The sequence below is a fragment of the Manis pentadactyla genome, chromosome 13, assembly GCF_030020395.1.
Source record: "Manis pentadactyla isolate mManPen7 chromosome 13, mManPen7.hap1, whole genome shotgun sequence".
Lineage (NCBI taxonomy): Eukaryota > Metazoa > Chordata > Mammalia > Pholidota > Manidae > Manis > Manis pentadactyla.
The window spans coordinates 58,551,898-58,577,312 of NC_080031.1; the positions used below are offsets into that span (position 1 = coordinate 58,551,898).

The 25,415-nt window shown below is 48.5% G+C and overlaps 1 protein-coding gene across 6 annotated transcripts in view; it reads left to right on the forward strand.

The window, feature by feature from the left end:
- Window positions 1–19,457, forward strand: part of GFPT2 (glutamine-fructose-6-phosphate transaminase 2) — a 39,519-nt gene extending 20,062 nt beyond the window's left edge. For 4 of the 6 annotated variants that reach the window (XM_057491159.1, XM_057491160.1, XM_036917825.2 and 1 more), the window contains 12 exons: window positions 2,589–2,668; window positions 3,130–3,247; window positions 6,755–6,918; window positions 8,123–8,218; window positions 8,309–8,406; window positions 8,701–8,821; window positions 9,592–9,749; window positions 9,853–9,967; window positions 12,733–12,860; window positions 14,780–14,947; window positions 16,903–17,064; window positions 18,593–19,457. In XM_057491159.1, coding sequence (XP_057347142.1) covers window positions 2,589–2,668; window positions 3,130–3,247; window positions 6,755–6,918; window positions 8,123–8,218; window positions 8,309–8,406; window positions 8,701–8,821; window positions 9,592–9,749; window positions 9,853–9,967; window positions 12,733–12,860; window positions 14,780–14,947; window positions 16,903–17,064; window positions 18,593–18,637 — 1,453 coding nt within the window. In that variant the 3' untranslated portion in view covers window positions 18,638–19,457. Of the gene's footprint in view, window positions 1–2,588; window positions 2,669–3,129; window positions 3,248–6,754; window positions 6,919–8,122; window positions 8,219–8,308; window positions 8,407–8,700; window positions 8,822–9,591; window positions 9,750–9,852; window positions 9,968–12,043; window positions 12,196–12,732; window positions 12,861–13,467; window positions 13,637–14,779; window positions 14,948–16,902; window positions 17,065–18,592 lie in introns of those variants that run through there. The other 2 variants (XM_057491161.1, XM_057491162.1) reach the window with 2 other exon arrangements.
- The last annotated feature ends 5,958 nt before the right edge of the window (window positions 19,458–25,415 follow it).

Below are 25,415 nucleotides of genomic sequence, written 5' to 3' on the forward strand. Positions count from 1 at the left end.
TATGCATCCATCCAACTAGTGCTTGTTGAGCTGCTGGGCCCTGAGGACCTAGTGACACCTGACCTGGCCCTGCCCTTCAGGACTGGACAGCTGTGTGGGATGACAGAGTAGGGCAGGGGCTGGCGATGCCCTGTGCCCGAGGCTGGGGCAGTGCAGTGGGAGCCTGAGTGGGAGCAGGTGTCAGTCTGGGGGAGGCGCAAAGGGCCCACGGTGAGCATGGCACTCTGCGATCCCAAAGCTAGGCCAGGATGGTGGGGTTGGGGGCCCTGGTGGGATGTGCTGCTCCTCTGGTCTCAGAGTGCTCACTGACACCTGTGTGCCAGGCCTGGGGGACAGTGGAGAGCAAGGGTGTATGGATACTGAACTGAGAACTGTGAGGGCTGGTGGGGACTAAGGATGTGGGCAGGGCCCGGATTTGCAGGGCCTCAGGTGCCCTGTTGGCTGCAGGCTTCTGAAGGCACTGGGGGCCATCCAGAAGGCTCCTGCAGCCCTGGGAGACTGGGCCAGAGGGGGTGATGCGGTGCTCTGAAGACTGCCAAGGTATCTAGGCAGAGAATGATATGAAAGGAGCATGGATTTATTGTTTTCTAGGATAAGAATTAATTTACCACTTAGAATTTACTTCAAATCATAGAATCATAAAACATCCATTGGTCCTTATCAAATTTAGAACCCCCTCTTCAAATCTGATATTATCATAGTATTACTATTTAAAAGGAATGCAGAAAAAGACAGGGTGAAGAAGCCATCTATCTTTATTTTTCTGAATTGCCTGTAACTGTCTGCTTTGTAACCTCTGGGGCAGTCTTTGTGCTGTCTGAGGAGCATCACATGCCACAAAGTCCAGGGAAGCTCCATCGATAGCAATAGAGTTTGGGGGAGACATTTGCCAAGAAAATTTGATGACCACAGTACTTTCTCACTGTCATTATTATAAAGACTAAAACTGATTCCCCAGTGGACCTAAAACTATGTCTCTGATTTGCTTTGGACACAATACAAGATCATCCAGATTGTTCAAGGTGCTCACAGCACTCCCTTCAGAGCCACAGACCATGTTCCCCACTGTAAAGAAGTCAGAAGTGGGGTCCAAACAGGTCAACACCGGTGGGATATGAGATCTGTAATTGTTGGGAAATATTTAGGGTCTGTATTCATTCAGTCAGGGTAACTGAATATATGGGACCTGGACTCAGGCTGTTTTAACAAGTATTTCGCTGAACTCAGTTGGTAAGAAACTGATTGAAGTAAAATATTACCCCATGATTTCTAGTTAATGTGTTTGAGACAGCTTTCTTAAATTGTCTTATTAAAACCATCTCTTACTTGCCACACACACAAAAAAGAAGCGGTAACTATGTAAGCAGATGGAGGTGGCAGCTAATGCTGTGGTGGTAATCATTTTGCAACATATAAATGTATCAAATCAACACGTGTACCTTAAACTTACCCGATGTGTGTCAGTTATATTGCAATAAAGCTGGAAAATAAAAAGGTAAAGATAGCTCCTACTTACAGAGTAGGTGCCAAGATAAATGTGATCTTGAACTTAAAACAATAAGCTTCCCACTCAGTATGCTGAAAGTTTCCGATAAACGATGGTAGTGGTGATACTAAAAAAGACATGGTTAGTGTTTTCTTATTATTAGGTCAACCTATAGGGGAGAAAAAGAATGTATCATTTAGTAACTACTGGAAGGTTACTGTCTGGGTTCTGGCTGAGTCACAGGTCTAGGGTTGAGTTACAGAAGTAAACTGCTTGTCCTGCTGCATACACGTGCTGAATTCGATTTGCATGCTGTAACTGGGAAGAGCGAGCAGCGAACTAGGTTTGGGAGGTGGGATGCCGTCGAAATCATGGACTAATGCCTTAGCCACATTAGCTGCAGGAGTGGTGGGCCAGAAGGAAGGTCCATGAAGAGCTTTCCAGCCTTCTGCAGCCATGTCGAAGCCAGGCTGTGGGAGAGGAGAGCTAGGGTCAGGTACGGGAAACCTCCAGGATTCGCCTTGTGAAAATCGCCGTCCCCATTGTGATGGAGTCAGCCTTGTGCAGGGTGAAATTTCATACATGAAGTGCCACTCAGGCCGCAACAGAACCACTCCTGAAAGAGCCCTCCGTGGCCTACAATGTCCAACAGACCTGAAGCCAGTTAGTGTAATGCCCCCTAAAGGTGGAAAACAACTGAGCTAGGCGAAAGGGGTGAGCAAAGAGCATCTTTGGCCAGGTCCCGGGCATCAACGGCTCCCACTTTAGAGATGGGCAGCAAGTAGGAGCCAGGTGGAGACCCTGCCAGGGCTGCTTGTGACTCATAACCTCTGTGTTCTAACCCTGTGGGCCATGAAAGTAAACTGGGATTCTCTGTTAGCCTGTTGTCCCCTGCTCCAAGCCGTGGGAGTGTATTCCTGTGGCCCTCTGTGTTCTTGTGTATTCCTGCAGCCAAGGAGCCCATCCAGTAGGACCTCAACAGGACAGTTTGCCCCTAGGAGAGGGCTAGATGCGGGGACCCCTCCTCAGTGTTCAGAGCATATCCAGCCCCACCACGGGGTGTCTGGGTGGTGGGTAATTCCTTTCCCTCTCGTCCCTACAGGAGAGGCAGCCCCCTGCTCATTGGAGTGCGGAGCAAATATAAACTCTCCACAGAACAGATCCCCATCTTGTATAGGACGCGTAAGTTTTTCTAGAAGGCCTTGACCAGGGCAGCTGTTGCTCTTGTGCAGGCAGCCCCCCTGCAGGGGGCAGGATGCCTTCACTGTGCAGGGACCCACGTGCGCGAGGCTCCGGTTCCAAAAGGTTGGCACACAAGTGAGACTTGGCTCCATTTTTTCAGAAACTTTTTTCAAACACGTACACAAGTTGAGGGAAGGGCAGGCTGTTCTGTTATATAAAGGCGCCCGTGCCCTGATTCGCGGGTTGATTGAGGGTTGGTTGGTTTTGTTTGCAGCTGTTAAATGCTCTCCCAGTGGTACTGTGCTATTTGGGGATCTTTTACACAATTTGGCTGACGCAGCCAAAGCTAAAAATTGCAAATTTCTCCCACACATATTCAAAGGGGAAATTGGCTCCTTGCTTCATGTTATTCAAACAAAAGAGTTTAATGGGGATTTGTGATGCTTTCCTTCATTTGCTAGGCAATTTTGAGAATGTGAAGAATATCTGTAAGACAAGGATGAAGAGACTGGACAGCTCGACCTGCCTTCATGCCGTAGGTGATAAAGCAGTGGAATTCTTCTTTGCTTCAGATGCAAGGTAGCTAAATGTGTTTCTTTTCTTTCTTAGGGTTATGAAATCAAGAACAACTGGTGAGCACCACCATTTCTTACTTTTGCCCTTATCAGAGGTGTTTTCTCATGGATGGCTCAGCAAGGGGCAGGATGACAGCAGATTTAAGCTCTGGGTGACCCTCCCCCAGAAGCCTTAGGTAGTGAGCACCTGCCTGGCCCTCAGTCGCAGCCCTGGTGGCCGAAGGCCAAGTCCACGGACCTGCACCTTGGGCCTGCAAAAATAATTGAATTAGCTGCCACCATTTTGAAATTGGGAGATTTCATATAAAAATCTGATTTCTAGTTTTTCTGGAAAACCAGCAAATCTGAGCACACTGGGCTGTACCCCGCCTGGCCACTGGAAAGCTGTTCCCTTAGCTGGGCCGCTGCCTCCAGGCACAGCCCCAGGTCTGCCTGCATTCCAGTTGCTTTTGCCTGAGCTGACCATTCATAAAAGAGCCAAGATCGAGGGTGGGGCCCGGTGGATCCCAAAGTTCATGTTCTCATCAATACACAAAACAGTAATTCTGCAATTTGAGAAAGTTGGCTTCATACCCATTTTAGTAGAAAAAAATGTATACACACACTCAGAAGAAAAAGTGCATTCCTCCTGAAATAGAAAACCACCAAACATACCACCACTATACCTCCTGCATCCTCTCTCCTGTCTCCTTCCCACCAGCCTCTAGGACAGCCTTGCTGTGAATGGCAGGGCAGGGGGTGGGGGGAGGAACTCCAGGAGAGGCCTCATGGGACACCGGGAGTAATAGGGATCTAGAGCCCAGGCTGAGAGGCCTGTTCAGCCCCCAGCCAGCAGGTACTTAACGCTTACAAGAAAGAACAGTGATTCCCAAACTGTGTTCCTCAGGGCACCATTTCTAAGATAAGCTAGTACTATTTCAGTGGCTCTAAGACACACAACCATTTCATAGATTTTCACATTTATAAGTGGCCTCTGGCAATTATAATTTGCTAGCATTTTTATTTCTTAGAAATATATAAAATATCTGTGATCTTATGTTCAATGTTACCTTATAGTCAATGAAATATGGCAGATGTTTCTCAAAAAAACAAAACGAAAATGGTGTGAACACCTGAAAGGAGATGAAATAATTATTTGTAGGCAATACAATACTTCTAAAATCCAACTGAAAGGCTGTGAGAACTAACACTAGCGAGTGTTCAAAGATTCAAGGTGTAGAAATCCGCATCCCAGAAGCAGCCGCTGGGCAGGGTTTGGAGGGGAGGCAGCCGCAGGAAACACCACATTCACCTCATTCCCTCTGTCTCCTCATGTGACTAGCACAGCAGGCTCTCTGCAAAACCCTGTTGCACAAAAAAGGTAATCTATTTATCACAGCAGAAGAAAACATGTTTTCATCCTTTAAAATAAAGTTTAATAAAAATAGGACAGACCCCATTTGGAGATGACTACAGAAGTTTACCATGAGAAACAAGAAGAGATTTGAATTAAGGGAAAGATTGGTTTAAAAAAAAGGCTTAATATTATTTCTTTTAATTAATTGGTCTACAATTATTTTAATAATTAAAAATTATTTTTTAAGAGATACTGAGTCTCCTTATACTAATCTGTAAATCTGATGCTCTAATTAAAATCTTTAAGATTCTTTTGTGTGTTTAGGTTTTTGAACTTAAGAAGTGATTCTATAATGTATGGTGTATAGATGAGAAAACGCATTGAAAAATGAGAATGACAGGGTGACCCTCCCAGATAGGAAGGTGCGTGTAGAGCTTTTATAAGGACAGGCTTTTCCAGGATGACCCATTCTAACAATGACAATAAACCTCTGGTAAAGGCGCATCCATCATCTCCCATTTTACAGTGAGGTAAGAATCCCATCTCAGATCCGTCCAACTCCCATGCCAACGGTCTTAATGACAGATTAGACGGCCATCCGCTGTGCGGCTAAAAATAATAGCTACACTTAAACACACAGATACACACACACCCATAAATACAACCACACGGATGAAGCACTGCCAGGAAGGCTGTACAGAGTAAGCTGTGTTTATCTCTTGGAGACGGGATCAGACCACTTTCTTCCTCTTATTATTTGGTTTTCTACTTTTGAAACCATGGGTGTGTATTGTTTAAAGCAACTTTTTCTGGTTTGGGGGCATTCTGTTCTTCTTCCCTAGGGTCTGTCTGAAGACACCTCTCAGAGAACCAGAAAACTTGATCGTTTCTCCCTTTAACTTTGCATTGGGAGTTTTAAGTGTTCATTTTTCTGCACAGGACACTTGGTAGAATGAGAGTTTTTTTCTACTGTGGTCCTCTAAGCACTACCATAGATTTTTACATCTATGGACCACCTGTGCTGTTGGTTATCTAACTTTCTTTTTCATTTGCCAACTTTTCTAACTTAAATGTATTTTTCAAAGAAACTTTCCATTGCCATCTCAAGGGAAAAATTATTATTACTTTCCACACAGAGAAAGTTATAACAATAAGCAATGTTCCCCTACTTCATTGATGGACATATTTTGTAGTTTTCTACTTTTTTCTTGCATTCTGTGTGGTGTGTGTGTATGTGTGTGTTTTAAGAAACTGAGTCATTTGTCCTGAAGTTACCCACTGTCTGGGTTTTGCTGAGTGACTCCTGCATGGTGCCACGGAACATGTCCCTCTGTCCACTGTAGTTCCTGTAAACTGAAGTCTTAGAAGCGTGATCTCCTTCAGGTTTGATATTTTGGCAAGATTGCTTCATAGATGGTGGTATATCCTTCCATCAGGAGGCACTTGGGTCTCACTGTCTGTCCTTTTGTGCTGCTGAGCTTGATCAGGGGCTCAGGCATCACCAGGCTTATCCAGTCCCTCATAAAGCTGCTCTCAGCTTCCAGTGCTTGGTTTCAGCAAGCACTGGTGGTCCTGGATTAGAGTCATTAATGATTAGGAGTTCATGCATCGATTAGTGTGATTCTGTCATTCCTTCTTTACTAGCTAGATACCTTCCATAAGGAGAAACTTACCTTCATAAACTATGTGGCTATTCTGAAAGACAGGTCATTTGGAAAGGCAAGACCAACATTTCACACTTGCCCTGCATTGGTTCCTGAGCATTCTGCAGCGTTCTGCAAAGGCAACACGTCTGGAAGGAAGCAAATATAAAAGGACGTCTATGAGATTCTTGGGGGAATGAATATACTGGATATTTGATGATTTGAAAGAATAACTATTAATTTTAGATGTCATAATGGTATTATAGTAGGTTAAAGAATAATCCTTATCTCTTAGAGATATAAGCTAAAATGTTTACAGAGGAAAGGGTACGATGGCTGGGACTGGCTTCAAAATAATTATCGGGGATGGCAGGAAGGGGTGAAGAGATGCTCATGTGTGGTGTCCCTGTCCTTCCTAAAGTGCCCTCTAGGGCTACTGATACACACCCACACTTGGGAAGCAGAGGGACTGCCATCCAGTAATGGTCGAGGGCAGGCCCCATCTGTGACACCTGTGTTTTCCTTACCCCAGTGCTATCATAGAACACACCAATCGGGTCATTTTCCTCGAGGACGATGACATCGCTGCAGTGGCTGATGGGAAACTCTCCATCCACCGGGTCAAGCGTTTGGCTAGTGATGACCCATCCCGAGCGATCCAGACCTTGCAGATGGAATTGCAACAAATCATGAAAGGCAGGTGTCCTCGGAGGGTCTGTGGTCACAACTTCAGGTGCAGTTGCTCTGGGGGGAGCTCCTGAGACTCTCCACCCTGGGTGGGCGCCATAGCCAACTGGCCGGCTCCTCCAAGGGAGGCCTCTGACTCCACCCAGGAGCCTGGTCTCCCTGCTTGCTCTTTCCCCACTCTCTGGGACACAGTCCTACATCTGGGCATCATTTCTGTGGGAGGGAGGCCTGCAGTAAGGGGGTGCTCTGGATCACTTTCTCTTGGAAGCCTGTCTCCTTGCACCCTCTTCTCCAAGGGCAGCCTGGGTAAACTTTTAAGAGTGAAGCAGAACCTCTTACCAGAGCTGGACCCACCTACTCACCCCCATCCCCTCTCCACTCCTCCCGCCCTGGCCGCCTTGCTGTTACCCAGGCAGCCACGTGCATGCTGGCCCAGGGGTCGTCGCACTCATCTTCTCACAGGACTGGCTGCCTCTGACCAGCTCCCCTGAGACACTGCCCCCTCAGAGAGCCCTTCCCTGATCCTGAGTCTGCAGTGGTCCCACACCCCCCTTGTCATTTTTGTTTTGTGGCATCCTTTGCATGTGTCCTCTGCCAAAGGCGGCAGGCAGGGAACACAGTGATGTTTGGCATCATGCGCATGTGTATCCTGGAGAACATCCCTACCCTGCCTGTATCGGGAACACCACGTGTCAGGGGCCTTAACATGCTGTGCCCAGGTGGTCCCTTTGACGGCACCCAATTCTATTCAAATCAGGGTCTAGAAATGCATACATGGCCGAAAAGGTTTTTCTTTAACACAGAAGTTGGGAGGGTGTATGTTAAAAAGAAAACTTTTAATTCATAATTACCTAAGCAGGTGGGTTTTATGAAAGTAAAGCATTTTACTTTCTTCTGGCCTTGCTAATAAGAGAGGAGCATGTCCCAGGAAGACCAGTCACACATTTTTGCTTGCATCCTTGCCTCCCTGGGGCTGCAGGGTCTGACATGTAAACTGGAGACAGTAATCAGACCCGACCTACTTCCCTCTCACTTGTCACCATGAGCATCAGGTGGGACAATACCTGGGGACGCCTTCTGTGATCTTCAGTGGCCTTTGCATGTGTCACTGTGGTTAACTGCATAACAGGCCCTGATTAAAAATTTTAATCATCCTGATTAAAAGTTAAGCAGTGCTAATGTAACTACATGATGGTGATGTTTATTTGACCAGGTAACTTCAGTGCATTTATGCAGAAGGAGATCTTCGAACAGCCAGAGTCAGTTTTCAATACGATGAGAGGCCGGGTGAATTTTGAGACCAACACAGGTAATCCTCGTCTGCACCCTAGGCAGATGTGCAGTCCACCATGCAGTCCTGTGTCGGGTCAGCATTAACCCCAGTGTGTGTGCCTTGCAGTCCTCTTGGGTGGCTTGAAGGACCACTTGAAGGAGATACGGCGATGCCGACGGCTCATTGTGATCGGCTGTGGGACCAGCTACCATGCCGCCGTGGCTGTAAGTGCAGCGCGCTGGGCCCTTGGTAGTGCCCGACGGGGGGTAGTGACAGTCTAGGACAGGATGCTTCTTAAATGCAGTCATACACTTGGCCTCCAAAATTTGTGGTGCCCATGAGCCAGCGTAAGAGCTGGCACCCAGCCCTTTCTCCTGCAGTGTGGCCTGCAACTACCTGAAGTCCCCTCTCTACCTGGGCATGGAGGCACCATTTCACACACTGTCCCTAGGGGCCCAGCAGCCCATATCTCTATAGTGTTCATGACTGACTTTGGTCTCTATTCTTGTTGACTTCAGACACGGCAAGTTTTGGAGGAACTGACTGAGCTCCCAGTGATGGTCGAACTTGCTAGCGATTTTCTGGACAGGAACACGCCTGTGTTCAGGGACGACGTTTGCTTTTTCATAAGCCAGTCAGGTAAGGGATACAGGTGTGTGTTAGTTCCTCTCAGGGCTCTGTCCTCTGGGTAACACACTATGCATCTACTTCCTTCTTCATCCGGTGAAGTTCTCTGCACATAGACCATGTGCCACGCTCTCTTGTGCCCAGGGACAGTTAACACTCAGAGCCATCACTGTCCCATTTGATGGGGAGGACCATACAGCCACAGCTTCTTCCTCCTCCTGCCATTCTAAGTTCAGGACTTAAGGGAATACTTACCAAGGTGCTCATAAATATGTGTTGGGCTTAATTTAGAGGAAAGAAAGTTCTTTAAAATTCTAGGGGTTGATAGTCACTTCGAGGACTGTGTGGGTGCTGTGCAGTCCCCATCCCCACACTGTCCATCAGGGAGAGGCATGGAAAGACACTGCTGGGTGCAGAGTCCAGGGCACCCTCAACAAATCCTGCCTGGGTGCCATCCTAACACTAGGCCTGGGCATTTGGTCCAGCCGAGCCAGGCAGAGGGTTAGGGAAGTGATCCACGGAAATATGTTTGGAGTTCGGAGGCCCTATGAGGTGAGAAAGTGCTCTCCACAGAAATAGAGGCAAAACTTGAATCTAAGAAACAACCAGAAAAATTGCTGAGCGTGCATTTTCCTTTCTGAGCACAGCCGGCTGTGTCCAGGCCCCGGTTTTTGCTTAAGAGGAGAGAGTAAAGGAGTCTGGAGGTGGGGGCGCTGAGGGTTAGAGCTGGCAGAGCCACGCGCCTGTGAGCACAGCACTGAGAGGCAGGGCCCATGTGGCAGGCGAGACGGCTGACACCCTCCTGGCGCTGCGTTACTGTAAAGACCGGCGGGCACTGACTGTGGGCGTCACCAACACCGTGGGCAGCTCCATCTCCCGAGAGACTGACTGCGGGGTCCACATCAACGCGGGACCGGAGATCGGCGTGGCCAGCACCAAGGTAGAAGGAGCCGTGTGTGCCAAGGGCAGGTGGAGGGGAGGCCACTGGGGCCCGAGGACCTGCCTCCTGTCCCGGCTCTGCCAGCACCACCATCTCGTCACAGGCGTATACCAGCCAATTCATCTCCCTGGTTATGTTCGGTTTGATGATGTCCGAAGACCGAATTTCACTACAAAACAGAAGGAAAGAGATCATCCACGGCTTGAGATCTTTACCTGGTATGTTCCAGACCCAAACTTTCCTTACTTTCAAATCTTTATTTTCCTTATCTTCAAAGTGGGCTCTTCTTGGTTGCACTGTCCCATAAATGAGGTTGTCCATCACTCCTCTCCCGGCCCAAATCTCCCTTCTCACCACTAAGTGTCTCCAGAAGCTCTCCCACTGGGCCAAGATTAGAGTCCACACTCCTCACCAGGCCTGGAGCCCAGTGTGCTGGGCCCCACAGCCTCTGACCTCATCCCATGCCCTCCCATCCCTGGGCCGCCTCACTGACCTCCCGATCTTCAGCAATGCCAAACTCTTTCCACTGTAGGGCCTTTGCACTGGCTGTTTCCTTACATAAACCCTCTTCATGCAGATGGCTTCTCATCCCTCAAGTCTCAGCTCAAATGTCACCTCCTGGGACCCTTTCCTGGCCACCCTAACTACCTACGTGCCCCGGTCTCTATGAAACATTAGCCCATTTCTTTTCTTTGTAGCACATGCCATGATCTGATATTACCTGTTCACCAGTAGACTTGGCTTGTCCCCCCTAACTGACATCTCAGCCCAGTAAGCATAAAACTCTGTCTGTTGGAATTGCTGCTGATACCTGGTGTCCAGCCAGCCCAGGCATACAATAGGTGCTCAGGAAATACCTGAGGAGGAGCCTTTTCCTGTCCCAGACTCACAGTGTGACTGAACTTTCCTCTTTTGCTACTGGGCCCCATCTGTTGTAGTCAGTGAGATCCAAGGTCTGTCACATTCATTCATTCACTCACCACACATGTGCCAGAGCCAGCTGTGTGCCCTGCCTGGACACCATTCTGGGACTACCAAGATGGCGGTCACTTGCACTCTAGGGAAGGAAAGGACCTGCTGGGCTTTCTTTGGGCAGCCCTTAGAGTGTGCAATGGGACAGAGCCCACGGCTGACACAGAGCCAGCGCTGGGGGCAGGATGGCCCCAGGGCTGTGGGGCAGCCCTTCCCAGAGATAGGCTGGCACAGGCTCTTCCCAGGGAGCAGGGAGCAAACCCCAGAGAAGTCAGTGAGGGAAAGCCACCATCCAACCCTGCAATGCCTAGGAAACCATATCTGGCCAAGACTGCATACTGAGAATGTTCTGATGAGGAAAGCATTCCTAATTTGAAGCTGGCACAAGCAGGACCCCACCCATCATGATGTCTGAGCAGGCATGTCCCAAGATGTGGCCCTATTTTGATAGTAATACCTTATCTATAATAAATCAGACTTGTTTGCTTTTTTTGCCACGTGGGCATTTGCAGAGGCGGGGTAGCCACCGCTGGTGCCTTAGCAGAGGCACCAAACCACTCTCATGACCCCTGTGCTCTTCCCTACCTCACGCCCAGCATCACTTGAGAATGTCCCTAGTGATGCCGTAAAACACATTGGTCTTAATTAAATTGCAACCCTTCTAAAAATACTCTCTGTGTCGAAATGGGAAGCCTGGGTGAAGCACTTCTGCTACACTGCCAGGTATGATTGTCCTGTCCCTGAGAAGCCCCCTGCTGCTGTTTGAGTGACATGCTGACTTGGGCACTGGGTGGACATTTTCCCAAAGGGCAACAAAGTTAGCCCGACCCTTCAAGAAAAACAACGGACAGTGTTAGTGTTACCAATGATAAATGCTGAGCTTTGCAGAGAAACAGGATTTTGGAAAACCTAGAACTATCAGCATGCGCTTGACCACTTCCCACCATTTAAATGACATCTGCCATGGAGTCATGATGATTTTAACAAATGTAATTTTCAAAGAATATTTTATAATGGGATGTGTCCATTTTTAGAAGGTGTGCATAACTCAGTGAATTGGTATTTTCCAAATGGCCAAGGCATCTGGTTAAAAAATTATGCATGTGTAAAAAGACCCATTTAAATAATTACACAATAGACCAAGAAATTCTAATATAACAAGGTAGGAAATGTAAATTGATACTATTTCAGATTTCACATTTGCAACTACTCTTCTATGAATGACCACTTCTTGAGTTTGATGTAGTAACTAATAAGAACATTAACAATTATTTGAAAAAGTTACTGAAATACTTCTCCCTTTTCCAACTACAAATCTCCAGGAGGCTGAATTTTCTTCCTGTGCTTCAGCAAAAAGAACATATCACAACAGATTGAATGAGGAAGTAGATACGAGAATCTTTCATTAAAAATATTTGCAAAAACTGTAAAACAATGCTACTCTTCTAATTTTAAATATATATAATGGGTTTATTATTATCTTTAAATGAATGAATACTTTTCTAATTTTTTTTTCTTCATACCTAATCTGGTATAACCCACACAAACAAAGGCTCTTAGGGATTCCCAAAAATTTTCAAGAGTGTAAATAAGTTCTGAGACCAAAAAGTTTGAGAAGCACTGGTCCAATTTACATACATAACAAGTGGCCTGGGTGAGGAACGATCGTTTGGGGTATCAGCTCTGGTCGGCTAGCTGGCTAGTCAGCCTCTCTGAGACTCAGTTGCCTTACCTGTAAAATGGAGCTAGAAACAACACTCCCCTACTTACCTTACATGAATGCAGGAAAGTATGAACACAAATATGAATTACCATCCCAACAAAATGCCAGCCAGCAACCCATTATTGCCCGTAACTTATGTTTAAAATCCTTGTAGACTTAATCAAAGAAACCAAGTGTGCCAAGTGATGTGAGTTTCAAAACCGTGTTCTATACCATGATTTCTCTTTGTGAATCTTTTTCCAAAATCTGCACGACTGACTCTCCCGCTCTGCTGCGTGCGTGACTTAGAGCTGATCAAGGAAGTGCTGTCGCTGGACGAGAAGATTCACGACCTGGCCCTGGAGCTCTACACGCAGAGGTCGCTCCTGGTCATGGGGCGGGGCTACAACTATGCCACGTGCCTGGAAGGGGCCCTGGTGAGGCCCCTCTGCCCCACCTCCACCAGCCCCAGCATGAGGCAGGAACCATTGAGGAGGGCAGGGCAGTGAGCAGGGGATGGGAGGGCTCAGGGACCTGCTGGCCACCCCGTGAGGCAGCATTAGCTCGGACCAGGTGTTCCCTCTGAGGATTCTGAGATGGAGCCCCCGATCTCCTGAGAAAGGGGCCGGGCATCCTTGGGTGATCCCCCGAGGCATCAGCCTGCACCAGGCTCCATCCGGGATATCCCTTTCACACCTCATGAGTATCTTCTACCTGGCTAGCAGTTACTGTCTGCATTTTACCCAGGAGGAAGCTAAGCCTCCAAAAGGTGCATCTTGCTCTGGGAGAGAGTGATTAGTCTGACATTCAAACTCAGGTCCCTTGCTTTTATGCATGAACACAAGCAGCCTGCATGGGGGTGGAGGTGGGGCTGGTGCAGATCAGAATTGCTTGGTGGGGGTCTCTGCAAAATTCCCTGTTACCCCTCAAACTTCCCAGGAGAACTAAGATCCTGCAAGAATGAGCTTTGAAGGCCTTGCCTTTTTTAAATCCATGAACTGGCTGTTTGGGGCCCTCTAGCAATAAAGGTCTGGTCCCACCCAGGGTAAGAGAGAGTTGGTGGAGCCCGGGCAAGTTACCATGATGACAGGGCTACCAAGAGGGTGGACAGTGCTCTTCAGGGAGCTGAATCTGTTGCTTCTCCTCTACTCACTGTCTGTTGCTGTTCATGGATGGGAATGCTCAACCAAGGTGACTGGGGACAGTGTCCCAGGTGAGGCAGGGCTTGGTGCCCAGGCAAAGGAGCCACCCACAACCCAGCTTGGCTCCTCTCCTCTCCCTATGGGAGCAAGGGGACCTTCTTTCCCCTCTTCCCCTACCTTCCCCATTTGAAAAACAATGTTTGTTGCAAGTGGTTCACCAAAAACCTCAGAGAGCTTCACAAGTGGTGGGATGTGGTGGGCGCAAGCCATAAGTTGCCTGACCCACAGTGAGCTCCAAATTCCACAGTTTTCCAATGAGATTCTGACCCCACCCAAAGGAAGCGAGGGGCTGGGCACGCTGCTTTGCAGGCAGCACGTAGAAGCAAGGCCTGGGTGGGGTACCTGCACAGCGCCCCCCAGTCCCCATGCCCCTGCCGCCTGGGTGGGGGTCAGCCGGGCGCCTGAGTGCACTGGTGAAAGATGCACATTCAACGGCATCTCCAAATCAGTCTTTGGGGGAAGAAAGAAGCTTTTAGCTGCTGCTGGAACAAGTCAATGGCCCCTCTGTGGTCACTTGGGGCCGGCACTCCAGCTGTCGGTGGCCTCCAGGGCGGAGCAACACTCCTGACAGTGTTCCTTGAGGCAAATAAATAGTTCCAGGGGAGCTGAGAAATGTTTTCTTCATTTCTCACAGTGATGTCAGCTTAATGGTAACTGAATAGAAGTGGATCTGCCTAAACATGGGGGAAATGCCTATATCAGCCCAGTGTGTATACTTTCCTGGGTGATAGGTACATTGAAGCAACCCTTTGGAAGCTATTAATGGTTTGGAATTGTGGGGAATGATTAATCCTTTAACTGAATGAAGGAATATCTAGGCAGAATATAATGCCATTATTACAAATTATAGCTGCAGGAAGGTCCAGGGGCTGGCCACCGAGGGGGAAGGGGGAAAGCTACATTGATACTGACTTGTCCATCCAAGAGGGGTAGCTGCACCTGCGGCTGGTATTGGGACACAGGCCGTGCGCTGGGCCTGGTGCATGCTCTGGGCACAGCCAGCCCTCTCCCTGGCCCTGGCCTTGCCAGCTGCCCTGGTGCTGTTGGCCTCTCCATGCGCCCGTCTGCTTGCAGCCTTCCGCTCCCTGCCTCTGGCTGCTCTGTGGCAGCCCATCTGCCCACGGTCACCCTGATCCTACTTCATGTTTCCCCAGAAAATTAAAGAAATAACCTACATGCACTCAGAAGGCATCCTGGCTGGGGAGCTGAAGCATGGGCCCCTGGCACTGATTGACAAGCAGATGCCCATCATCATGGTGATAATGAAGGACCCTTGCTTTGCTAAATGCCAGAACGCCCTGCAGCAGATCACAGCCCGCCAGGTGAGGGTTCTCAGCTGGGCTGATGGCCCTCCCTCCTGTTCTCTTTCACACAAACCCACCTTACCCACTGTCTGCCAGTGGTTCTGCCAGTGAGTGTGTGACCTCACCCTCTTTCCTGGGCCACCTCCTGAGTGGAGCAAACATTCAGAAAGGGGCTGGCTAGCCTGGGACCATGCCCACAGCCCCTCCTCAGCGAGGTACAGTGACCCAGATTGCCTGGAGCTGTTCTGGATCCCTGGGAGCATGGGGACCAGAGGAGGTATGCCTGGTGGAGAGCCCTGGGGGCAATTCTGATGCTAACGACCCAAGTCAGGGCAGATTTCACAGGTGGAGGGCATGGTTCTCCTCAAGATGGCCCTTGCTTCAGCCGCTGGCTGCAACTCAGATGCTTCCAAGCCACCCACATTTCTGTCCAACTGGATACAAATTCGGGAGTTCCCACTACCCCTTCAGGTTCAGTAATTGCCTAGAATAGCTCATAAAACACAGGAAAGCATTATATTGCTACTACAGTTTTATTATACAGGACACAGAGCTGGACCAGCGAGAAGAAGAGACACAGGGCAGGGGTCCCCAAATTCGAAGCTTCTGTGTCCTCACGTTGCTTCATCCTCTCTGTACAACAGTGCGCATCACCCAGCAGGGCCCTGTCAGAGCTTCTGCCTTCTACCTCCAGCATCCAGCATTTTTATCGGGGTTTCATTACATAGGCCCAGTGGATTGAATCATTGGCCAGGTGATAGAACCCGATTCCCAGCCCCTCTTCCAGCTGCAGAGGTGGGAAGCCAGGCTGATGCCATGCGGCTCAGAGCCCAGCTCCCTAATCAATGGGACATCTTCCTGGTCTGCACAGCCCCCACCCTGAAACCATCTAGGATCCACCAGGAGTACCTCGTTAGCATGAACTCAGCTGTGGTCTCAGGGACGCCCTGTGAAAAACAGTCACTTGGGAAAGCCCTGCGTTTGGAGGGAGGTGCCCTTGAGCCAGCGGCTGCCACATCTGGCCCAGCACCGTGGTCAGACAGAAGTCATGACACAAACCATGTCACCTCCTGGCTTAGACCCAGTGGCTCCCCACCAAACCACAGTGACCGCAGGTGTGCACCCTCCAGCCCCTTCCTTGTTTCTCACTCATGCCAAGCTGACTTCTGCCTCTGCACCTTGGTGGGCTGTCTTCTCTTCCCACATGCCTTCAGAGCGCCAGCCTCTCACCATACAGGTCTCCATCCAAATGTCTCCTCTTTAAAGAGGGCTTCCCCACTGTCTCTCAACCACGCTACCATATTTCTTGCCTCTTCTGAAATTCATCATGATCTGTTGGTTTACTTGTTTGTGTTCGTTTTCCACCACTCAGCTGTGAGCCCCACTAGGGTAAGGAGGGGGTGTGCCCTCACCTCTGCAAGGCCCACTGACACTCAGCCAACAGGTGCTGAATGGAAGTGGCAGGGTGGTGATCACCCTCCCAGGGAAGAAGAGAAACTCACCCAAAAGCATTAATGCTTCATGCTCTTCACAAATTATTCACATCGCCTCCCCCATAATCCCAGCAAAAACAAGTTTGCTGTTATCACTGCATTAATGTTAATTTCAGAGACCCTGCTGCGTATGAGGGGACAATCTGCATTTTGTTGTCCTATTTCTCTGCTTTAATTTTTTTTCCTCAAATGACTTTTTATAATTTGTTTAATTTTTAAATTGAAATATAGTTGAAAAGCAATTGACATACAATATTGGTTTCCAGTGCACAACATAGTGATTCGACAGTTGTGTACATCGCAAAATGCTCACCATGACAAGTGTAGTTATCATTTGTCAACAGAGAAGGATATTACAATGTTCCTGACCATACTCTCCATGCTGTAGTTCTCATCCCCATGACTTACTTATTTTATAAATGGAACTGTGTACCTCTACTTCTCCTTCACTAATTTCACCCATCGCTCTCTCTGCTTCAGGGTCGCCCAATTATACTGTGCTCCAAGGACGACACTGAAAGCTCCAAGTTTGCGTATAAAACAATCGAGCTGCCCCACACAGTGGACTGCCTGCAGGGCATCCTGAGTGTGATTCCACTACAGCTCCTCTCCTTTCACCTGGCAGTGCTCCGAGGATACGACGTATGTCCAAACCGGCACCTAGCCCAGCCAAGAGGAAAATCGTTAACAAATTTAGTATCTTATTCCAGTGCATGTGAATTTTTTCCATGTACATGCAAATTTTTGAACAGTTTTCAAGATCTTATCAAAGATGAAATGTTACATCTTCCTTTTTTATACAGGCATACCTTGTTTTATTGCCCCCCCTTTTTTTTTCACTTGGCTAATACTGTGTTTTTTACAAATTGAAGGTTTGTGGCAATTCTGTTGAACATGTCTATTAGCACCAGTTTTCCAAAGTATTTGCTCACTTTGTGTCTGTGTCACATTTTGGCAACGCTTGCACTAGTTCAAACTTTTCCATTATGGTGATCCATGATCAGTGATTACAACTTGTTGAAAGTTCAGGTGATGGTTAGATTTCTTAGCAATAAAATGTTTTTAATTGAGGTATACATTAATTCTTAGACAAAGTGCTATTGCATACTTAATAGACAACAAACAATACAATGTAAACATAACTTTTATATGCACTGGGAAACCAAAAGATTCATTTTACATGTCTTATTATGATAGTCACTTTATTGCAGTGGTCTGGAAGCAAACATCTATATCTCCACGGTTTGCCTGTATGTAACAAGCATTTTTTCACATCTTGAACTTATAGTAAGCAACACTTAACTGTTGTACAATATTCCACTACAGTCTTATAACATGGGTTTTAACAATTACCTAGCCAGTCTTATTTAAACTGTTTCTAATCTTTTGGAACAGTGCATAAATAACAACCGCTGTGAACATCTTTGGGCATTTCTCTTCCTCCCACGTTTAAGATTTGTCTTCAGTCTATCAAATGACTAAACGTTTTGAGAGTCCTCACATATATTGTCAACGTATGTTCCAGAAAATAACCAATTTACGACCTCATCCTCCAGTATGTAAGAAAATCCAGTTCATTGTGCAAGAATAGGAGTTTTACTACAGTTTTATTTTGAGAAACTTTTAAAAGTGAATTAACAATGCAAAAAATGAGATAGAAACATCTGATATATATCTAGAATCGACATTGGCTAACATTTTTTCATATTTGTTCCTTCCCTTTTCTTAAACATTATTATAAGTGAATAACACATTGCAGTTAAAGTTGAAGCCTACTTTATCAGCCATCCCGGGTCACATTTCCTTTCCCCAGCCCCCACACTAAGCTAAAAGGCCTTGTGGATTTTCGTCAATATTCTAACAAGGAAAGTGAATATTTAACAGCACAAACTGAGGTAGCTGTTTTAATGGCACAAATCATATCCTTATAATAGTGTTAGCACAGCATGACACAAGTCAATAAATGTTCATTGCAGGAACTAAACGTTATATAGTGAGTAAGAATCTGGAGTAAGGAACCACTTCCAAGATGCAGGTATCAAGAGCTCATGGTTGCAGGTGACCAGGCACATCTGTCTGCCTGCCGTCCAGTCCACCAATAACAGACTTCATAATATGGTGTGTGGCTGGGATCTGTGGGGTCTTGAGCAGCTACTTTCTATCATTTCAGGTTGACTTCCCCAGAAATCTGGCCAAGTCTGTAACTGTGGAATGAGAACAACAGCTTGAAGAGGCCATGACCACCTGCAATGTGGTTCAAGACCGGTCCCAGCGATGCCAAGCAGGAAGATCAGCCTGCATTCTGCGTGTTCCGAGTAGATCCCAGTAGCGCTTGACAGCTTTGATGTGCCTTTGTACCCAAGTGCTTTGCTTACAGCAGATACTGTTTCTCTGTGTCCTGAAGTTGCCAGAGGAGAAGGGAATCATTGTTTACACATGGGGATCAGAGCGGACTTTTCCACTACTGTGCAATAGAGATACAGCTCTTTTCAGAGTTACTGTGAACCTTTTTTAACCAACACTAGTTAGTTTTGAGAAATGAAATATTTATAATGATGATTGTATAGCTTCTAAGTTATTTTTCTAGTATGTGGCTTTCTGTAGCCAAGGTAACACCCAGACTGTGCACCCCGGCTACCTGGTGCCTCCAGGCTCCCAGAGGTGGCATTTATCTCAGCACAAGGCCTTGCCCCTCTGGACTCCTTCTCCTTTCCTGCCCTCTTTTGGCTGCTCCTGAATCCTCTCCCGACACCAGGGAAGCCCCCTCACCATCTCTTATGCTGTCTCAGTCCCGTCGAAATCTCAGCATCCTTCCACAGTTTCTTGTCTAAATCCCTCCAACTCTCCAACTTGTGTTTAATCTGATCATGATCCTTTTTAAGCCCAGCCAGCATTTTGGTCCCTACTGTTGCCCATTGCAAACAGCTGGAAACATCTCACGCAAAGTAGTTTGAAGCAGGCTACATTGCCCTCTATGAAGAGCGTGCGCCATCAGGTACTATGCAATTTTAAGACAATAAAGACAGTACACTTTTTTTTGTCTTGTGCATTCGGGTTTTTGTTAATCTCATTCTTTCTGTGTACTTGGATTTTGAGAGCTCCTCAAAACAGGGACTCAACAGTGTCTGGTGGGAGCAGCCCTGTTTGCTCGTTAGCCACTGGCACTCCTGAAGCTGCTGGACTGGCCTCCACTTGCCTGTCATTTTTACTTGTCTTTTCTGCTCTAATTGGGAGATGTCCTCAGTTTGCTCACCCAACCTGTCTACTGCTAAGATATTTCATTTCTGCCAACACAATTTCCAAGAGCTCTTTTTTTGCTCTGAACATACATGTTTATAGTAATACATATATTTAAAATAAACCACAATCCATACTTTATTCATATTTCCTTAGTTTTTATCCAGTGTCCTTTTTCTGCTGTCCTTTTCCTGACTCTGCATGACATGTCTCCTTAGGCGCCTCTTGGCCATAACAGGTTTTCAGACTCTCCTTGTTTTGATGACCTTGACAGTTCTGAGAAACACTGGTGGGACATTCATAGAATGTCCCTCGATTGGGTTTGTCTGATGCTTTTCTCATGGTTAGATTGGGGCTATATGTTTTGGGGAGGAAGAGCCCAAAAGTAAAGGATCACCCATCACCTCCCGTCCAGGATATATACGATCAACATGTCTTCTCACGCTTATGTTGACCTTGGTCACGAGTCTGAGATGGTGTTTGCAGGTACTCTGATTTTCCCCTCTTCCCATACCTTTTTATCCTTCCCATTCCCTCTCTGGAAGGAAGTCGCTATTCCCATCCCACACTTGAAAAATAAGAATGTACAAGTGTGAAGAGTAAGCGTCACCTCCTTGAAAAAGGAGTGTCTACACATTTATTTGAAATTCAGTACACATAGTCTGTTCTTCCCCATTTATCTTATTAAGCCATTCATTTCTATTAGCATGAACTCACAGACATCCATTTTATACTTTGAGTTGTAACAATAGTGTTATTTTGTTGCTCAACGTGTCCCAGCTGCTGCCATTGAGAGCTCTTCCAAGTTGGCTCTTGAGTTCCTTGGACACACCTCCCTCCGTGTGTGTGTGTGTGTGTGTGTGTGTGTGTGTGTGTGTGTGCACTTTGTAAGCATTTCCTTATTTTCTTGCACTACAGGATACTCCAAGCTCATCTTGCGTATTTCTGCCCCAGCCCTACAATCAGCCACTGCTCATTTAGGACCGCCGGGTCCTTTACTGGAGAATGGCACCCAAAAACGACTCCTGGGCTCTGGCCTTTGGCTACTGGGATGTCGTTACTTCTAGGCCATCCCAGCTAAGAGAGCAAGGACATAGGTCTGTGCTGAGTATTTTTTTAATGGCCAGTTCTTGTTAAAAGGATGCAATATTTTTTCATGTTCTCTGAAGCCTACAATATTTTTTTTTCCTTTCGACGCTTCCTTTTTCACAGTCTCTGCTGCTTTCAAGGTGCATTTTTGTTTGATTCTCAAGTTTTCTTTGCCTTGTGACCTTGGGCTGTCCAGTCTGACTCAAGGTGGGAGGAAAGTTCTGAACACACGGTGCAGCCTGCTGAGGCCAAGTGCACCTCTGGACATCCTGGGGAAAGTTTCGGGGGAGAAGGCAAGAGGAGGGTCAGGTTTTTCCTTTAGGCTCCAGCGCTGGTCAGACTTCCGGAGAAGAGCTTTCTAGTCTCTTGCCTGAGAAGAAGCACACATTGCTGCTTCCCTGGGAGATGGGTGGAAGAGGAGTGCCAAGGGCCCCTGCACTCAGTGCTCAGTGATGCAGCTACCCCACAGCCCTGTGTTCACATAGCACCTCAGCTCTGCCTGGCTCAGCTGGCCTCTTTCTTATCACCAGACTAAACCCCCAGATGTCTGCCTTTCCCAACAATTGCTGCCCTTTCTCCTCTCAAGTTCTCACATGGGCCTGACTGCACAGCCCCAGGGTGGAAGCCCTGTGCAGGGGGACCATCAGAGTCTGCCTCTGGGGTTTCAATCTTGGTTTGGGACAGAGGGCCCAGCTGCTTGGGTGGTGGGAGAGCAGGTGACACGGGAAGGCAGCTGACCCAGAGGAGGGAAGACTGATGGCTTCCAGGGCCTGGGCCCGGAGTATGAGCCCACGGTCCTGAGGCCGGCTCCAGGCGTGACAGTGAGGGGACCTCCAAACAGTCACCCCCATCGGGTTAAGTGCAGTTTGGCTTTCCAAACCGCACAACTGAAACAGTCGATCTGCACCTCCTGGCACATCTATGGTCCTGTTCGTATTGAGGAGGAGAGGAGAGAGTAGGGGAGAAGGGGGAAAGCAGGTAAGGTGTGGAGGGAGCAGAAGAGGCCAGCACAAGGACAGTCACCCTCCAGCGTGCATGTTCTGTGCTCTGCACCTGGTAACTTCTCTCGAGTCCCCATAGCATCCCCATCAGGCTGCCTCACCACCCCTGCCCTCTCCCCACAGAACTGAGGCTCAGAGAGGCGAATCTCTTACCCAGAGGAGCACAACTAGGTGGAGAGTCCTATTGGAACCCAGTCAAGGCCAGTCAAGGGTGGACAATGAGATTGGAGCCATGGAACCTGTCACGCTGTGGCCCTAAACAAGCCCCCCATACGTCTTGGTCCCCTCAGCCCAGAGAGTGGGGTTCCAAGCTCTGCCTCCCACCTGCTCTCTTCTCCCTGGTGAAGAGGCCCTTGTGGAGTGGAGAGGTGGGCAGTGTCTGCCAGCTGCACCATCAAGGTGCCAGGTCCAGGGCAGGGAAGGGAGGGGCAGTGAGGTCTCAGGAGGAGGGAATAGCTGGTGGCCTCCATCGCAGAGAGGACACAGCCAGGGCCCCAAAGCTGAAGGTGACAGAAAAGGGAGAGGCAGGTGACCAGCTCAGATGTAGGCTCAAAAAGGCCTTCCTCTCAGCAGAAGGGTGAGCAGGCCAAGGACAGAGGTCCCCACTCCAAGCCAGGAACAGGGACATCTTCCCTGATTCCTCCCCCTCCCGCACCCCCATGTCCCACCTCTAAGACTGATAATTTTGCCTCTAAACAGACTTTTTTCCTTAGATTGTTTTACTCAAATTTACATACAGCATAATTTACACACATTACCACCTTTTTCTCAAGTGCACAGTTCTGAGTTTCCACAAATATATAGTCACATGACCCCCACCATACTATAGAGAGAGTATACCCATCATCCCCCAAAATTCCATCGGGGCTCTTGGTAATCACTTCCCTTTCCTCTTGACCTTCTGGGACCACTGATCTGATTATGCTCTTTCAGAATGTCATATACGCGTAATCACAGAGGGTCTGGCCTTGCTCGGCTTCTGCCACTTAATGTGTTTTGCTTACTTTATCCCTGTTGTGCACTTGGCAGCAGGTCAGTCCTGTCACCAGGTAATATCCCACCGTATGGACGTACCACAGTTCATTTAGCCATTCACCAGAATATGGACATATGTGTGTTTCTAGTTTTTGACTGTTTTGAATAAATCTGCTATAAACATTCATGTACAGCTCTGTGTGGACATGCTTTTCTTTCTTTGAATACATATACAAGAATAGGATTGCTGGGTGGTCTGTCAGGTATGTGATTAATGTTACCAGAAACTGCCAAACAATTCTCCAAAGTGTATATAACATTTTGCTTTCCCACCAGCAGTGTCTGAGAGTTCCAACTGCTCAGTGTCATCACCACTTTCAGTCTTTTTTATTGAGCCATCCCATATGCATGCACAATGATTGCAGGCACTCACTTTGCATTGGGTGGGTGGTTGTAACTCATTGTGACTTTAATTTGCATTTCCATAAACTCTTGGAACAGTTTTAAAATAAGTTCCTTCCTCCTGACCCTTGTCCCAGGCCAGGCTTCATCTTCTCTTACAAGGGCCTATGCAATAGCTTCCTAACTGGTCTTGTGGCCTTAAGCCCCTACTCTCTGAAACTTTGTGTGCCCTAGTGATCTTTCCAAAATAAATACTTAATTGCATCACTCGCTTCCTTTCTTAACACCCTTGAACAGCTGCCCTTTGCCTCGACGGTTGGGGGCCCCACCCTGCAATGTCCCAGCCACCACCAGATAAGGGATAGTGAAGTTTCAGGCCACGTGTGGGTAATAGGGAGTGGTGGGGACTATGGTGAACTAGGGGCCTCACCTAAATGGGCCACTGCCACTCAGTTCCAGCTGACCACTATCCCTGGGAGTTGGGCCCCATGTTGTGAGACCTACAAACTATTCAAGAGAAACCAACAATTGAGATTTTTCAAGCAAATATTCCCAATTTTTAAATGTTGACAACTAAGCCAATTAAAAAAAAAAAAAGTCTCTGGGCTAAACAAAGCATATCAGTGAGCCCAAGCCAGCCCATAGGCCTCCAGTCCCCAGTGTCAGTCGACCTCAAAGCCTTCGTAACTTCATTTTTCCCTCCCCATCTCCAGCAAGACCAGGTGATGTGTGGTTCCCAGAACATAGCACCCAGGTCCTCACCTCCGAATATTTGCATCTGGGTGCCCTTTCTACCTAAACTACAGGCCTAGCCATTCCTGCTTGCTTTCCAGCCTCAGCCGGGGCTTCCTCCTGCCCAGGGGCCCTCCCTCAACTGTCTCTCTCCACCTGGCAGGCTAGATCAGCTGTCAGTCCTACTCGTGTGTCCCCCCATCCCCCAAATTCCCATCACACTTGTGGCAGGGTCTTCTCACTTGTCAGCCTCAACCAAAATTCTGTGCACTCTTCCAAACAAGGGACTAGACCCTACCCACCCTGTCACCTCAGCTTTGTGTCCATAAACATTCACTCTTTCATAAACCAGAGAAAGGCAGGATCTGCTCAGAAAATCAGCCTGAAGCATGTAGAGGTGAGTCTGTGCACACGAATTTTGGTTCTCGCTTTGCATGCAGTGAGTGCTGTGAACTCAGGGCTGGAGTGTGTCTGGGGACAGGAGCCCCTGCCTAATCAGAGAGGAAGCACCCAGGCCTGCCCCTTAGTGAAATGCTGCTCTGGCTGCCCGGCGTCACCAGTTTGTCATAATCCTTGATGGGAGCAATGTGGGCTCCGTTACCTGTTGTGCCGGTGACAGGCGAGGCGGAGGTGACGATGCGTGTGGACTGAAGCTAACCCCTAGGCCCTCCTCAATGCAGGCCACACTCTGGAGCTACAATTTCAGCAGGGATGGGCCCTACTCGGCGTCAGAAAACTCCCTCTGGTGGCCAAGGTGGGGAGTGGCCTACGAAGGACACTCCGGCTAGATCCCTTCCCCTACCTCAGACCTCCGCTGAGGCCCTGCGCTTCCAGCAGGACATGGGTCACGGGGCTCGCCACCCTACCCGAATTCTGCCACCACCTGGCCCATGACCTTCCCCACTGCAGAGTCCGGCTCCTTCCCAGTCTGGACGCCGGCCCTGGTCACCCTGTGGGTTTGGTATCCTGTAAAGGCTGCTCCTCCTCCACAGGCCCCTCCTCTCCCCCTTTCCGAAGCCCAACTGCTCCCACCTCGCCCACAGACCTCTGAGCTTTTCCCGACTGTCCAGCGTCCTTGCCTCACTTCCAGTTTTGCTAACCAAGTGCAGATCCTGCAACACCGTATACCCTGGGCTCTCCCGTGTCTTCACACGACCCCAGTCTCTGAGACCCGACCGAGGGTCGGGAGAGCTGCGGGAGATGACTCAAAAGGTCAGTGTCAACGGACCCCAGGCCGTTGGGGGCCCTCAGCACCCCACACCCTTCCCGCATTTACCACCCGGCCCTTCTCCTCTGAACCAGAAGTTTGACCCCTGCCCTAAGTGCCCCAGCTTGTTCTCTCCTCTCCTCTGCTACGGAACCCCGGGGACACCTGCGTGCGCGTGGCCCCCTCGCACCCGGCTCCCCCGGCTTCCGGCCGCACCCCTACAAACCCGGAGTCCAAGGACACCGCAGCCCCTCCCCCGGGGGCCACCACACGCCGGGTTCCTGGACGCCCCGGCCTGCCCTCGCCCTCGCCCCGGCTCTCCCCCGTAACAGGCCGGCTCCGTCCCCCTT